Below are 12,308 nucleotides of genomic sequence, written 5' to 3'. Positions count from 1 at the left end.
AAAAAAAAAAAAAAAAAAGAAAAAGGAACTGCCGAACTGTCTTAACTTTTGTTTAACTTTTTAAGAAACTGCTGAACTGTCTTCCAAAGTGGTTGCACTGTGACATTCCCACCTGCCATGTATGAGATTTCCAGTTGCTCCACATCCTCACCAGCACTTAATACGGTCAGTCTCTTTAATCTTAGCTCTCCTAGTGGGTGTGAAGTGGTGTCTTCCCACTCATTTCCCCAATGGCCAAGGATGTTGAGCATCTTTCACGTGCTTATTTCTATGCCATCTGTATATTCTCTATGACAAAGTGTCCACTCAAATCCTTTGCTCCTTTTTAAGTTGAGCTGTTTTCTTATTATTGAGTCTTAAGAATTCCTTACATATGCAGGATACAATCCCTTTATCAGATGTGTGATTTTCAAAGATTTTTCTCCCAGTCTGTGGCTTGACTTTCATTCTCTTAACAGGGTTTTGCACAGACTCTTAGCTGCAAATCCCAACCACTCCCATTAATCCCCCCACCTGTCTTTGAAGGGCAGTGATAATCATCATCCTCTTTTCCCCAAGAAGCAAACAGCCTTAGAGAAGGGGAAGCCCCATGACCTGTCAATGGCAGAGTGAGGATCAAACCCATTTCTGCTTAACTCCAAGCCCCACAGACTTCACCCACTGCCTCTATCTCCCACTGGTGAGCAAGGGCTGCCATGAGCCTCATTCTCCTGGAAACTCCATGCGTCTCTAAGTTTGCAGGACTCCCATTGTGCCGTGAGGCCAAAAGAGCAAGAATGAATCAGACAAGCCATCAGGGTTCTTTCACAACAAATTTATTTGCTGACCCTTCACGCTGAGCCTTGATGGACATGCAAAAGGAGGAAATTGGGGGCCCTACAGCCTCAGGACCCATCTAGCTCCAAGGCATCACCAGATCAAGGCACTTTCCCAATAGCTGGGCAACACCTGGAACCCCAACAATCCCACACCACTCTGACACAGCTGCAGCGTGTACAAAGGGCAGCCCCAAGCTGGCCTGGTCTGGGCCCCAACCCCATCTGAGACTGGCCATGCCCAACCCACCTACCCCTCTCAGATGTCCTGGTGATCTAGGCTGAGATGCAGATGGCCAGGAGGGGCGCTCAGCTCCCATCCCCCTCGCACACCCTGAATCAAGTTCCCAGCCTGTCTAGCAGCAGCACAAGGTTTGGCACATAGTAGGCATGTGTTTGTTGAATGACTGAGTGAGCGGCAATGAAGGATGACAGCATGAGGGAGGTCTCATGGAGCTTCCGAGATCCAACAGTGAGTTCTTGGAGCCCCTGGACAGAGCCAGATCTTGGAACACCTGACCAACCAGCTGCATTTCTTTGGTTTAGGAACGACCTGAAGCCAAGGATCAGAACAAGCCTTCCCCGCCCTCCATGCTCTCAAGTCTGGCTTAGACATGTCTCCTGAAGTCCTCCTTTGTGCCAAGTAACTTGTGGGGTTCTCCAGTCCACAAACACAAAAGATCTAAAATGCAAAGCCATTTTTACGCAAAATAAACATCCACCAAGGCCTCCCCTCCTAACTGCATTGTGCTTCTGAGCTTAGAAATCTGGTTCACGTCCAGCCTCACATCAGCCCCTGCATACAGAATGGGGTGAGGAGCCACTATATAGATGGGGCACGCAAGGCTCAGAGCAGGAGGCAACTTGCCCAGGGATGCCCAGGAGAAGTCGGCAAGAAGAGACGTGGAAATCACAGCAGCTACCTTACAGCAGACACTTAGTATAACGTCCGTCAAATGAATGAGCCTCAACATGGCTTGAAATTCTTTTGGAGTCAAGGTGTAATTTTAGAGAGGAAATAATAGAACCAAGAACATAATGGCCAGGGTTTCCCGCTGGAGCTGCTGCTGGGATTCTGTGAACTGCCCCCCCAGAAGCTGTAACTCTATGGGGACCAGGCAGAAAGAGAAAGAGACCCCCCATTCCTACAAATGCCCTTCACCCCCATATCTCATTTAACCCCCGCATCAGCCCTGGAGGGGGGGCTAATGGCTCCAATTTGTAGATGGCGTAGTAGAGGCCTGGAGAGGGGAGAACTGAGCCCAGGTCCTGGGTCTGGGTCCTCTCCTTGGTGCCCTGAATGCCCCCAGGGCTGCCCTCTAATCTGCCTTCTTGGTTTTTTTCTTCCTGGAGCCCTCACTCAGCTCCTCCTTGGACTTGGTGGGCAGGGCTGAGTGCGAGGGGCCGGGCCCACTGCCGCCCTGGGATCCACCGTGGTTGTCATGGTGATGGTTGCTCCCCCAGGCCGACCCAAACAGCACAGGGCAGATGTAGCCTTCCAGAACATCAAAAGGGGAACTGTGGGAGTGAGTGGCCATCAGGAACACCTGAGGTGGTGTGGCAGAGGGACAGGAGAGGCGACAGAGCCAGAGGGAGAATGAGGCAGAAGCAAAGTGGGGGGGTGGGGGGGAAAGAGGGAGGTCAGCCAGGTGAAGGGCAGAGGTAGCCCAGACCCAGCCTTCTGGCTGCATGCACCCCTAAGAAGGTGACCAAGTGTCCTGGGTTTTCTGGCATGCGAGATTTTAGTGCTAAAAACCCAGGCACACCAGGACAGTTGGCCACCTTTCCCCCAGGAGTATCCCACACACACACCTGGGCTCAGAGAGGAGCTGTGTTTGGCTTGGGGTCGCTCACTCCCTTTCCTTATGCGATGCCCTGTGGTCCCTTCCCGGGGAGCCAGCAGCGAAGTTCGTCAGCTCCACGGGGAGGGAAGAGTGCATGGCCCCAGAAGACCTTTCCTGGGTAGGGGGTGACCCTAACTCAAGGCCTGAGGGTCAGACCAGCACCATTCCTGGTCCAGCCCGCTCTCCATGCCCAAGGCACAAGGCCCCGATACTCCAAACAAACTCCGTACACTCCTGCCCCCATCTTGGCCTTTGCCCATGCTGGGCCCTCTGCCTGGTAGACCTTATTCTGCTCACCGCCATCCCCACCGGCTGGACACTAATCTTCTCATACCCTTCTCCCATGCATGAACCTACTGACAATCTCCCCACCCCTTGACCTTAGGGCTCTCCTTTCCCCAGACACTCAAGGCTATGAGTCTAAGCTCCCTAACCTCAGCCTGGGAGGTTTGGGTCGGTGTCAGGACAGGAAGGCTTACCTTACAGGATACCATGAACATGGTGAAAATGAAGATGAGGCTGGCTTTGGACACTGGGAGCCAGCGGGTCTGCTGGAGGGTAAAGAGGATGGCTCCATACAGGCTGGCCTTGGTGGGGCTGGAGGGAGTAGCTGTGGTTACTGGGAGGTTCTGCATGGCTCAGGCCTCTGTACCACTGTCCCAGGCCCCCTTCTCTGCCCACCCCTGCTGGTCCCAGCACCCATCCCAGCTTCTCCAGAGTGCATGGTGGGAAGGTGCCCATGTGACATGCCATTGAGAGAGGACAGTTTGAAGCTTGCGCCTAGCCTCTCCCTGGATGCTGTCTTTACCTTTGCCATTTTTAATTTGTAATAAACTATAATCCTAAGTATAATGGCTTGGCCAAGTTCTATGGGTCCTTCTAGCAAATTGTCAACCCTGAGGGTGGTCTTGGGGACTTCTGAACAGTGCACTCCCCCAGAAGGTGGGATTACAACACACAGCTCTTCTTAATTTTCCTTTTCTTCCTTGAAGAATAGGCTTCCGATGTTTTGACTTGTTGCAGAAGACAGACCAGTGACTTCTGTTTCTGAAGTCTGTCGCTCACTGCACATACTTAATGATGATAATTCGACCTGATATTTCCAAAGCATGCACCAGGAACCAGGGTCAGAGGGTTGTGTGTGTGATGGAGCCTTCACACTCAGCTGATGAGGCAGAAATAGAATCTGAGAGGGGAAGCCACTTGCCCTCTTAGTAGCAAGGGACACAACGGTCTGAGCCCCCATTTCCCTGTCCATGAACTGAGTGTGGGAACAGACCTCTCATGGGGATAAAGTGAGATAAAGTTATGTTTTCCACCATATGAAATGGGAGATAGTTTTCATTGGCATATGGGTGAGCCTTTTAATGTTGTCATATTTTAATGGCAACAGCTTTATTGTAGATTGGGAGAAAATTTAACTAGCTTGAACCTTTAGGTCTTTTAAAAATGTATCAAGCTAAATGCCCTGTGGGGTCCTGGGTTGAGTCCTGTATGTTGCCATCTGGCCCTGCCCAATGTTCCCCACTTAGCCCCAGCCACACTCCTCACCCACACTCTGTGTTCTACATCCTGAATCCCTCACTTCCCACCCACAATCTGTACCCTGACCCTGCAGAACCAGGCAGAATCGTTGCTCTTTTCTGACTTGAGAGTTGGCAGAGGTGCTGGCCTCTGTCCAGAAGCTCCCTCTTTGCCAGAAAACTCTTATTCACTCTTCAAAACCCAAATCAAGTGTCTCATCACCCTGCAACGTTGCCTGCCCCTGCCCCCTAGGTAGTGTTAGGGCTCTACCTCTGGGGTCCCCCAGCCATGGTCTCTGGAAGCTTCTGAAAGGAGAATCAGGGGCTGAGACTTCCAAGTTACCAGAAGTATCCAACCCAGGGTCAGGCCCAAGGAATAGGGAGGATGGGATACTCACAAGGACATGTGCAGAATCTCGTTGGTCTCTGGCTTCCAGACCCCTCGGAGCAGCTGCTCAAAGTTGGACATGAGGGCTACACCAGAGCCTATGGGACAAGGTACTTCTAAACAAGCCCGCCACCTCCAGCTCCCTGTTCTCCTTGGCTGAATTCCCAAGGAAGCAGCTTCTCTGCTTCTGGAGTCTCCTCCAGAGGGATGCTGAGTCTGAGGTGTATGATCATCAGTTGCAGGTGGGGGAACTGAGGCCCAGAGAGGGGACAGTCTTGCTGAGGGTCACACAGCACATTTGGAGCAAAACCGGCATGAAGTAATCGAGGTCATATCCCACCTGCAAGGTATGTCTCGGACAAATCTGGGTTGTCTGCCCTGATGCTCCCAATCCAGGACCCTGAGCTGCGCATGAGGCTTCCAGAGGGCTCCCCACCCCCAGCCTCTCTTCTCTCTGGGTTCTGAGCTTTCAACCTTTTTCAAGCCACTTGCCCTCTGGAAGGCATGTCATACCCCTGGGGAATTTGCTCTGTAGTACAGGCTTCCTGGAGAGAGAATGAGACCCACGTCAAGATTTCTGGTTAAATTTCTAGAAGAATCTTCCCATTTACCCCAAATGTATTGGCTAAAGAGGCTTGGACGCCCACTCCAGGAGTGGTTGTGCTAACTGGGATGCCTGATATGCACCACTGGACCAGGGGTTTGCATCTTGGATGACTTTGCCCCCAAGGAGGCATTTGGCAATATCTGTAGACATTTTTGGTTGTCACAACTGGGGAGGGGGCTGCTACTGGCAACTAATGGGTTGAAGCTAGGGATGCTCCTCAACACCCTATAATGCACAGGACAGCCCCCACCAAAGAGCATGATCCAGCCCTAAATGTCAGTGGTACTGAGGATACTCTGACTCAATGGATGATGATTCTAGACCCAGGCATTTTGGAGGTACCCACTTTGGTCAGTAGGAAGCAGGGATTCGGTGCCCAGTGGTGTTTAGCACCTGCTCAAGCCTTCTTTCCCTGCCTTCCTTTTACTCCTTGGTCCACAACTGCAACTGTTACTGTTGAATTATCTATTTCTCCTTTAACTTTCCTCTACTTTTGCTTTATGTATTTTGGTGCTCTGTTTTTAGGTGCATATATGTTTATAATGGTCATATCTTCTTAACGGAGTGACCCAACATTATAAACTGTCCCTCTATATTTTTAGTAATATTTTTTTGTCTCAAAGTCTATGTTGGTCTACCTCTTAGCATAAATGGAGGAGGATAAAAAGGAGGGCTCCAAAGCTGTTGGGAACGTGGATGTTGAATTCAGAGGACTTGGAGTCAAACCCAGCTGTGCCCCCATAGCCATGAGACCTTGGGCATGTCATTTCATTTCCCTCCTCTGTAAAAAGAGATGATGTCAGCCTTCTCCTAAAGGAGAGTCTTAAAGACCAAATGAGAAAAGATGCACAAAGGCCTCAACTCAAAACTTGCCCCGGGTCAGGGATCTTAACCTGGAGTCTATGAACCCAGACAGGAAACAGAATTACATCTTCACTTTCACATCCCTCGCTGAAATCCAGCCTTTCCTTCCATCATGAAGGGAGGCAGTTACCTCAGCAGGATTTGCAAGTCTGTGATTCTGTCACCAACAGAATTCATGGATGTTTTTCTTTTCACATTCCCGTTGTTGCAGATGGTGGTTTCAAAATATCATTTGTGCTCAACACCAATTCAAAAGTCTGAGAGTTACTAGGAGCCACTGTAAGGTCTGCTATTTAATCACTAGTAAAGATGGATAAAGCTACTACAGCATATATTTTTTTAAATTTATAACTACTTTAAAATAATAGGCTTCCTTTATTCTCCTATATATTTTACTTTATGCATTTAAAAAACAGAAAAGGATCTGTAGGCTTTACTGGGCTGATAAAAGGGCTGTAGTCCACAAAGCTTAAGAACCTCTGTAGTTACAGGGGCATGATTTCCTCTCTAGGAGGCATTTGGCAATGTCTGGAGACAATTTAGGTTGTCACACTGGTAGGTGCTACAGGCATCTAGTGGGTGGAGGCCAGGGACGCTGCTCAACGTCCTACGATGCACAGGATGGCCTCCACCACAGAGAATGGTCCAGCCCCAAACGTCAGTAGGGCCACAGTTGAGAAATCCTGCTCTAGAGACATCAGCTGTCATTGCTTCGTTGTCCTATTTACCTTTGATAGTTAAAACTTCTGGAAGAATCTTCTCATTTACCCTAAAGGTGTCTACTGATGAGGAGGCCGTCCTGACATCCCTTAGCCCAGAGCAATGGCTGTGCCAGCTGGGGTGCCCGATATGTCCCACTGAACAGGGGTTCTCAACTGGGGTGCTTTTCCATTGTTCTCATCATGGTCCTGTTTACCTTTGACCCAGCCAGTGGCGATCATGACGAACCACCCGTGGTGGTAGTGGTGATGCGCGTGATGGATGCCCACGGCGATCTTGCGGACTCTCACCACCTCCTTCATGGCCACGAAGATGAGTTTCACCGGCAGGAAGCAGACACACTTGTAAAAGAGGTCCAAGGGGCAGAAGAAAATCAAGTACCTTTGGGGAGAGAATGCCAAGCCTCAGGGGGAGACAGACCCTGGGGCCCCTTGGAGATGAGGTGGTGTCCAGACCCTCGCTCTCACTTGCCAGGCTTAGGACAGCTGGGCAGTGGAAAGTGGTGGGTCAGGACCACTGTGGAAGTTGTGCTGGTCGGTTCTAGTTCCTCCAACCTCCCGCCTCCCCAATCCCAGGTGGCAGGGTCACCCTGCCCGCCTGCTCTGCTCTCCCACATCCCGCCAGACCAGTGATTCTTACCAGACTGCTGAGGCCAGCAGGATGCTGGAGTTGTTGCTGAAATAGTCAACCAGGGGCTCCCCGAGGAGCAGATCGGCCAGGATGTAACTTCCGAAGCAATGCAGCATGGCACACAGCCAGGATGCCATGGGGTGGCGCCGGGACAGCTCGACTGCTCCTGAGGGGCATGGGGCATCCCCCATCACCAGGGCATCTGGGACATGCTTCACCCTTTATGCCCTCTGTTCAGCCCATCCTAATTTAGCTGCCTTCAGAGAGTGCCCACCCAATGCCTTGCAGTTTGCCCATTTCAGAGGAAGAACCAAGGCTCAGAGAGGGTGCACACATGTCTGAGGTCACACAGAGAGAAGGCAGAACCAGGCTGGGGCTCTTTCCTCCAAGCTCAGAGAGGTGGCAATAACAATAACACCAGCTCACATTAGCAAGCATTCCCAGGTCTCAGACACTGGGTTTAGCATTTATAGGAAGGACATTAAATCTTCATTGATAACTGCAGCCATGTGATCACTCTTATTATCCCCATGAAGAGACTGAAGCTTGAAGAGACGGGACAACATGCAGTTGGGAAAGCTTTGACGCAGCTACTCCTGCCTTGGGCTGATGCCAAGATCCCTATACGCTTGCCTGTACTTCTGGTCTCTCCTTATTTAAAAAATTTTTGTGTGTGTGGTAAAATATACATAAAATGTACCACTCTAACCATTTTAAATGTACAGTTCAGTGGCATTAAGCACATTCATGTTATTGTGCAACCATCCCCATCATCCATCTCCAGAGCTTTTCACCTTGCAAAACTGAAACTCTGTCCCCATTAAACGCTAACTCAGACTTCCCTGGTGGCGCAGTGGTTAAGAATCCGCCTGCCAATGCAGGGGACACAGGTTCAAGCCCCGGTCTGGGAAGATCCCACATGTCATGGAGCAAATAAGCCCGTGCGCCACAACTACTGAGCCTGCGCCCTAGAGCCCGTGTGCCACTGCTACTGAAGCCCGTGCACCTAGAGCCAGTGCTCAGCAACAAGGGAAGCCACCGCAGTGAGAAGCCCACACACTGAAATGAAGAGTAGTCCCCACTCGCTGCAACTAGAGGTAGCCCACGTGCAGCAACGAAGACCCAATGCAGCCAAAAAAAAAACAATAACTCTCCATTTTTCCTTCATTCCAGTCCCTGACGCCTACCACTCTACTTTCTGTCTCTATGAACTTGACTACTTTACAGACCTCATGTAAGTGGAATCATACAGTATTTGTTGTTTTGTGACTGGATTCTTTCACTTAGCATAATGTCCTCAAAGTTCATCCGTGTCATGTGTCAGAATTTTCTCCTTTTTAAGGCTGAATAATATTCCATTGGATGGATCTACCACTTTCTACATATCCATTCATCCATCAATGGACATTTGTGTTGCTTACACCTTTTGGTTATTGAGCATAGTGCTGCTAAGAACATGAACGTACAAATATCTGTACGAGTTCCTGCTTTCAATTCTTTTGGGTATATTCCAGAAGTGGAGTTGCTGGATCAAATGTTAATTCCATTTTTAATTTTTTGAGAAACTTCCATACTGTTTTCCACAGCAACTGCCCCATTTTACATTCCCATCAGTAATGCACAAGTGTTCCAACCTTTCCACCTCCTCAGCAATACTTGTTGTTTTCTGTTTTTTAGGAATAGCTATGCTGATGGGTATGAGGTGATATCTCATTGTGGTTTTGATTTGCATTTCCCTAGTGATTAGTGATATTCAGTACTTTTTCATGTGCTTATTGGTCATTCCTATATCTTCTTTGGAGAAATGGCTATTCAAGTATTTTGTGTATTTTTTAAAAAAATTGGGCTGTCCTTCTGTTATTAAGTTGTGCTCTTATGGAGAATGTTCATTTGCTGAGTAAAGAGCTTTGATTGGCCCCAGATAGGAAGACACAGAAGAAATTTGAAAGGTGGAGCTGAAGAGCTCCGGAGCCCTATCCTGCTGGGGGAGAGACATCAGTGCAGAGGGAAGTCACCAGGTATTGGTACCGAAGGGGACAGTGCAGGGCATGCCCACATGTGAGGAACGGTGTAGAAAGAGCAATGAGCAAAGCTGGATAATGGATTCCTTGAAGGCAGAATTATACTAACAGGATGAGGAGGGAGAGAGGGCATCCCATGTTAGCAGCATGGAAGGAACAAAGACACAAGCAAAACTGGCCAAGCACAAATGCCACTTCCTCCAGGAAGGCTTCCTTGCTCTACTGAGCCAGTCACTCCCGACTCTGGGCTCCCACCACTCTGTGGACTCCACCCCATTTTTGGTCTTGGTACTTTATTCAATTTTTCACATAGAAAAACAGAAAGTAGATTAGTTGTTGCTTAGGGCTGGAGGGGATGGGGGAGATGGGAGGGTAAAAGCTAGAGGATCCAGCTTGGAGGAGATAGTTGCACAATTCTATAAATATACTAAAAACCAGTGAATGGGATGATTTAAATGGGTGAATTGGGGGGCATATGAATTACATCTCCATAAAGCTGTTAAAAAATAAAAGGATAACAAAGAAAAAAATGCAACAGTTCACAGTTTCTGCAACTGAGGATAAACATTCATAAATGACACTAAATTGAATCTTCTTATAAACCCAAGGCAAGAAAATGCAAAAGACTGGACTAACTTAGCAAACAGAAATAGGGACCCCACACCTAAGGAAGATGGCTCAGCGCATTGGTTTCCAACTTGGCTGTACATCAGTTACCTGGGGACTTTACAAACACCTGATGCCTGCTTCCCATCCCACAGGGTCTCGGTTTGTCGGTGTGGGATGTGGCTGGGCTTGTGGATTTTTTAATGCTCCTAGGTGATTCCTTTGTGCAACAAAGTTGAGCACCACAGAGATAGGGGAATGAACTGGCCCATGTCCTGACATCCTGCAGCCTTGATAACCCAAGACCTCCATGGTCTGAGGGGATGGGCTCCCAAGAGCAATGGTTTTCAAACTGTGTTCCTGGGAACCGTGAGGGTTTGCAGGGGCAAAGGAGAAACCAAGCAAGTATGTCCTGGGTCTTCCCCCCTGTTTCAACCAGAGCACAACTTCTTTTACTGCTTTATCTCAGAGTTTGGCATAAGATTTTATTTGAAAAGGAGAATCTGGTATTCACACAGTCGTGCATGCAAATATTCATAGCAGCTTTATTTGTAAACAACCCAAATGGCTTCAATGGGTGAATGGATAAACAAACCGTGGTACATCTGTACCATGAATACTAATCAGTAACGAAAAAGGAATAAACCAGGGATACACAAAACAACCCAGACAGATCTCAATGGTGTGACGCTCAGCGAAAACTGCCAATCTCAGAAGGTTACATACTACATATGATTCCATTTATATAACATTCTCCAAGTGACAAAACCATAGTGATGAGTGGCAGAGAGCAGATCAGTGGTTACCAGGGGTTAGGGTTCAAAGGAAGATCTAACTATAGAGGGGCATCACAGGGGAGTTTCTTTGGAGTGTCAGAACCATTCTGTAATCCTGATCGTGGTGGTGGTTGCTCCAATCTACACACGTGATAAAATTTCAAAGGACTATATTGTTTAAAGTGCATGTAAAAACAGCTGAATGAAGTCTGTAGTTGGTGTTAATGGTATTATTCTGATGCCAATTTCCATGTTTAAATAATGAGCTACCATTAGATAAGATGTTGTCATTGGGGGAAGCTGGGTGAAGGGGACTTGCAAACTCTTTGCTCCATTTTTGCAACTTCTGGGAATCCCCTGGTGGTCCAGTGGTTAGGACTCAGCACTTTCACTGCCAGGGGTTTAATCCCTGGTTGGGGAATTAAGATCCTGCAAGCTGTGGCATGGCCACAGGGAAAAAATAAAAAGAACCCATTTTTGCAATTTCTTATGAGTCTTAAACTCTTTCAAGATAAACTGTATTTTAAGATCCCAAATTAAAATGAAGGCAGGGGGTCTAGTTCTTTAAAAACACGTTTACAAAAAACACTAGAGGTACAGGATTAATGTCTATTAGTCAAATACACTTTACACTACACACTTAAGTCTTTTGTACCTTTTTTTAAAAAACATCTTTATTAGAGTATAATTGCTTTACAATGGTGTGTCAGTTTCTGCTTTATAACAAAGTGAATCAGTTATACATATACATATGTTCCCATATCTCTTCCCTCTTGCGTCTCCCTCCATCCCACCCTCCCTATCCCACCCCTCTAGGTGGTCACAAAGCACCGAGCTGATCTCCCTGTGCTATGCGGCTGCTTCCCACTAGCTGTCTATTTTACGTTTGGTAGTGTGTATGTGTCCATGCCACTCTCTCACTTTGTCCCAGCTTCCCCTTTCCCCTCCCTGTATCCTCAAATCCATTCTCTAGTAGATCTGCATCTTAAGACAATAGTAGCATAAAGAGAGAACCTAACTATCTCGAAAGATTCAAAAGGAAGAAATGGACAAATTCTTTTGAATCTTTTGAGATAGTTAGGTTCTCTCTTTATGCTACTATTGTCCTAATCTTCTACAGCCACGCCCCTGAGTTGGAACCTGGGTGTCTCCTGGTGTGACGACTTATTTCATCATCTTGATTCCTTCCCTCCCCCACTAGTTTCATTTTCCAGAGAATGAATTTAGGATTAAGTCATAAGACACAGCTACTTAGCTCTCACAGCCAGAGCTGGTACCAATGACTCTTTTATTTTTTAAGTTTTATTTTATTTTATTGAAATATAGTTATTTACCATATTGTGTTAATTTCTGCTATACAGCAAAGTGATTCAGTTATACATATATAAACATTATTTTTTATATTCTTTCCCACTATGGTTTATCACAGGATATTGAATATACTTCCCTGTGCTATATATGCTATACAGTAGGACCTTGTTGTTTATCATCCTATATATAACAGTTTGCGTCTG

General features: G+C 47.5%; 1 protein-coding gene across 1 annotated transcript in view; it reads right to left on the bottom strand.

The window, feature by feature from the left end:
- Positions 1-2,085: 2,085 nt before the first annotated feature.
- The window catches only part of TMEM38A (transmembrane protein 38A), a 21,743-nt gene continuing 11,520 nt past the window's right edge, over positions 2,086-12,308 (bottom strand). The window contains exons 2-6 of the mRNA XM_007460996.1: positions 7,401-7,557; positions 6,958-7,142; positions 4,581-4,668; positions 3,139-3,256; positions 2,086-2,362 (exon numbers count right to left, since the gene is read on the bottom strand). Of these exons, the coding sequence (XP_007461058.1) occupies positions 2,135-2,362; positions 3,139-3,256; positions 4,581-4,668; positions 6,958-7,142; positions 7,401-7,557 (776 nt within the window). The 3' untranslated portion in view covers positions 2,086-2,134. The remainder of the gene's footprint in view (positions 2,363-3,138; positions 3,257-4,580; positions 4,669-6,957; positions 7,143-7,400; positions 7,558-12,308) is intronic.

This window comes from Lipotes vexillifer, unplaced genomic scaffold (assembly GCF_000442215.2).
Source record: "Lipotes vexillifer unplaced genomic scaffold, Lipotes_vexillifer_v1.1 scaffold469, whole genome shotgun sequence".
Classification (NCBI taxonomy): Eukaryota; Metazoa; Chordata; class Mammalia; order Artiodactyla; family Lipotidae; genus Lipotes; species Lipotes vexillifer.
The sequence above is the reverse complement of the archived record's forward strand: the minus strand, read 5'-3'. Positions and strand labels throughout refer to the sequence as shown.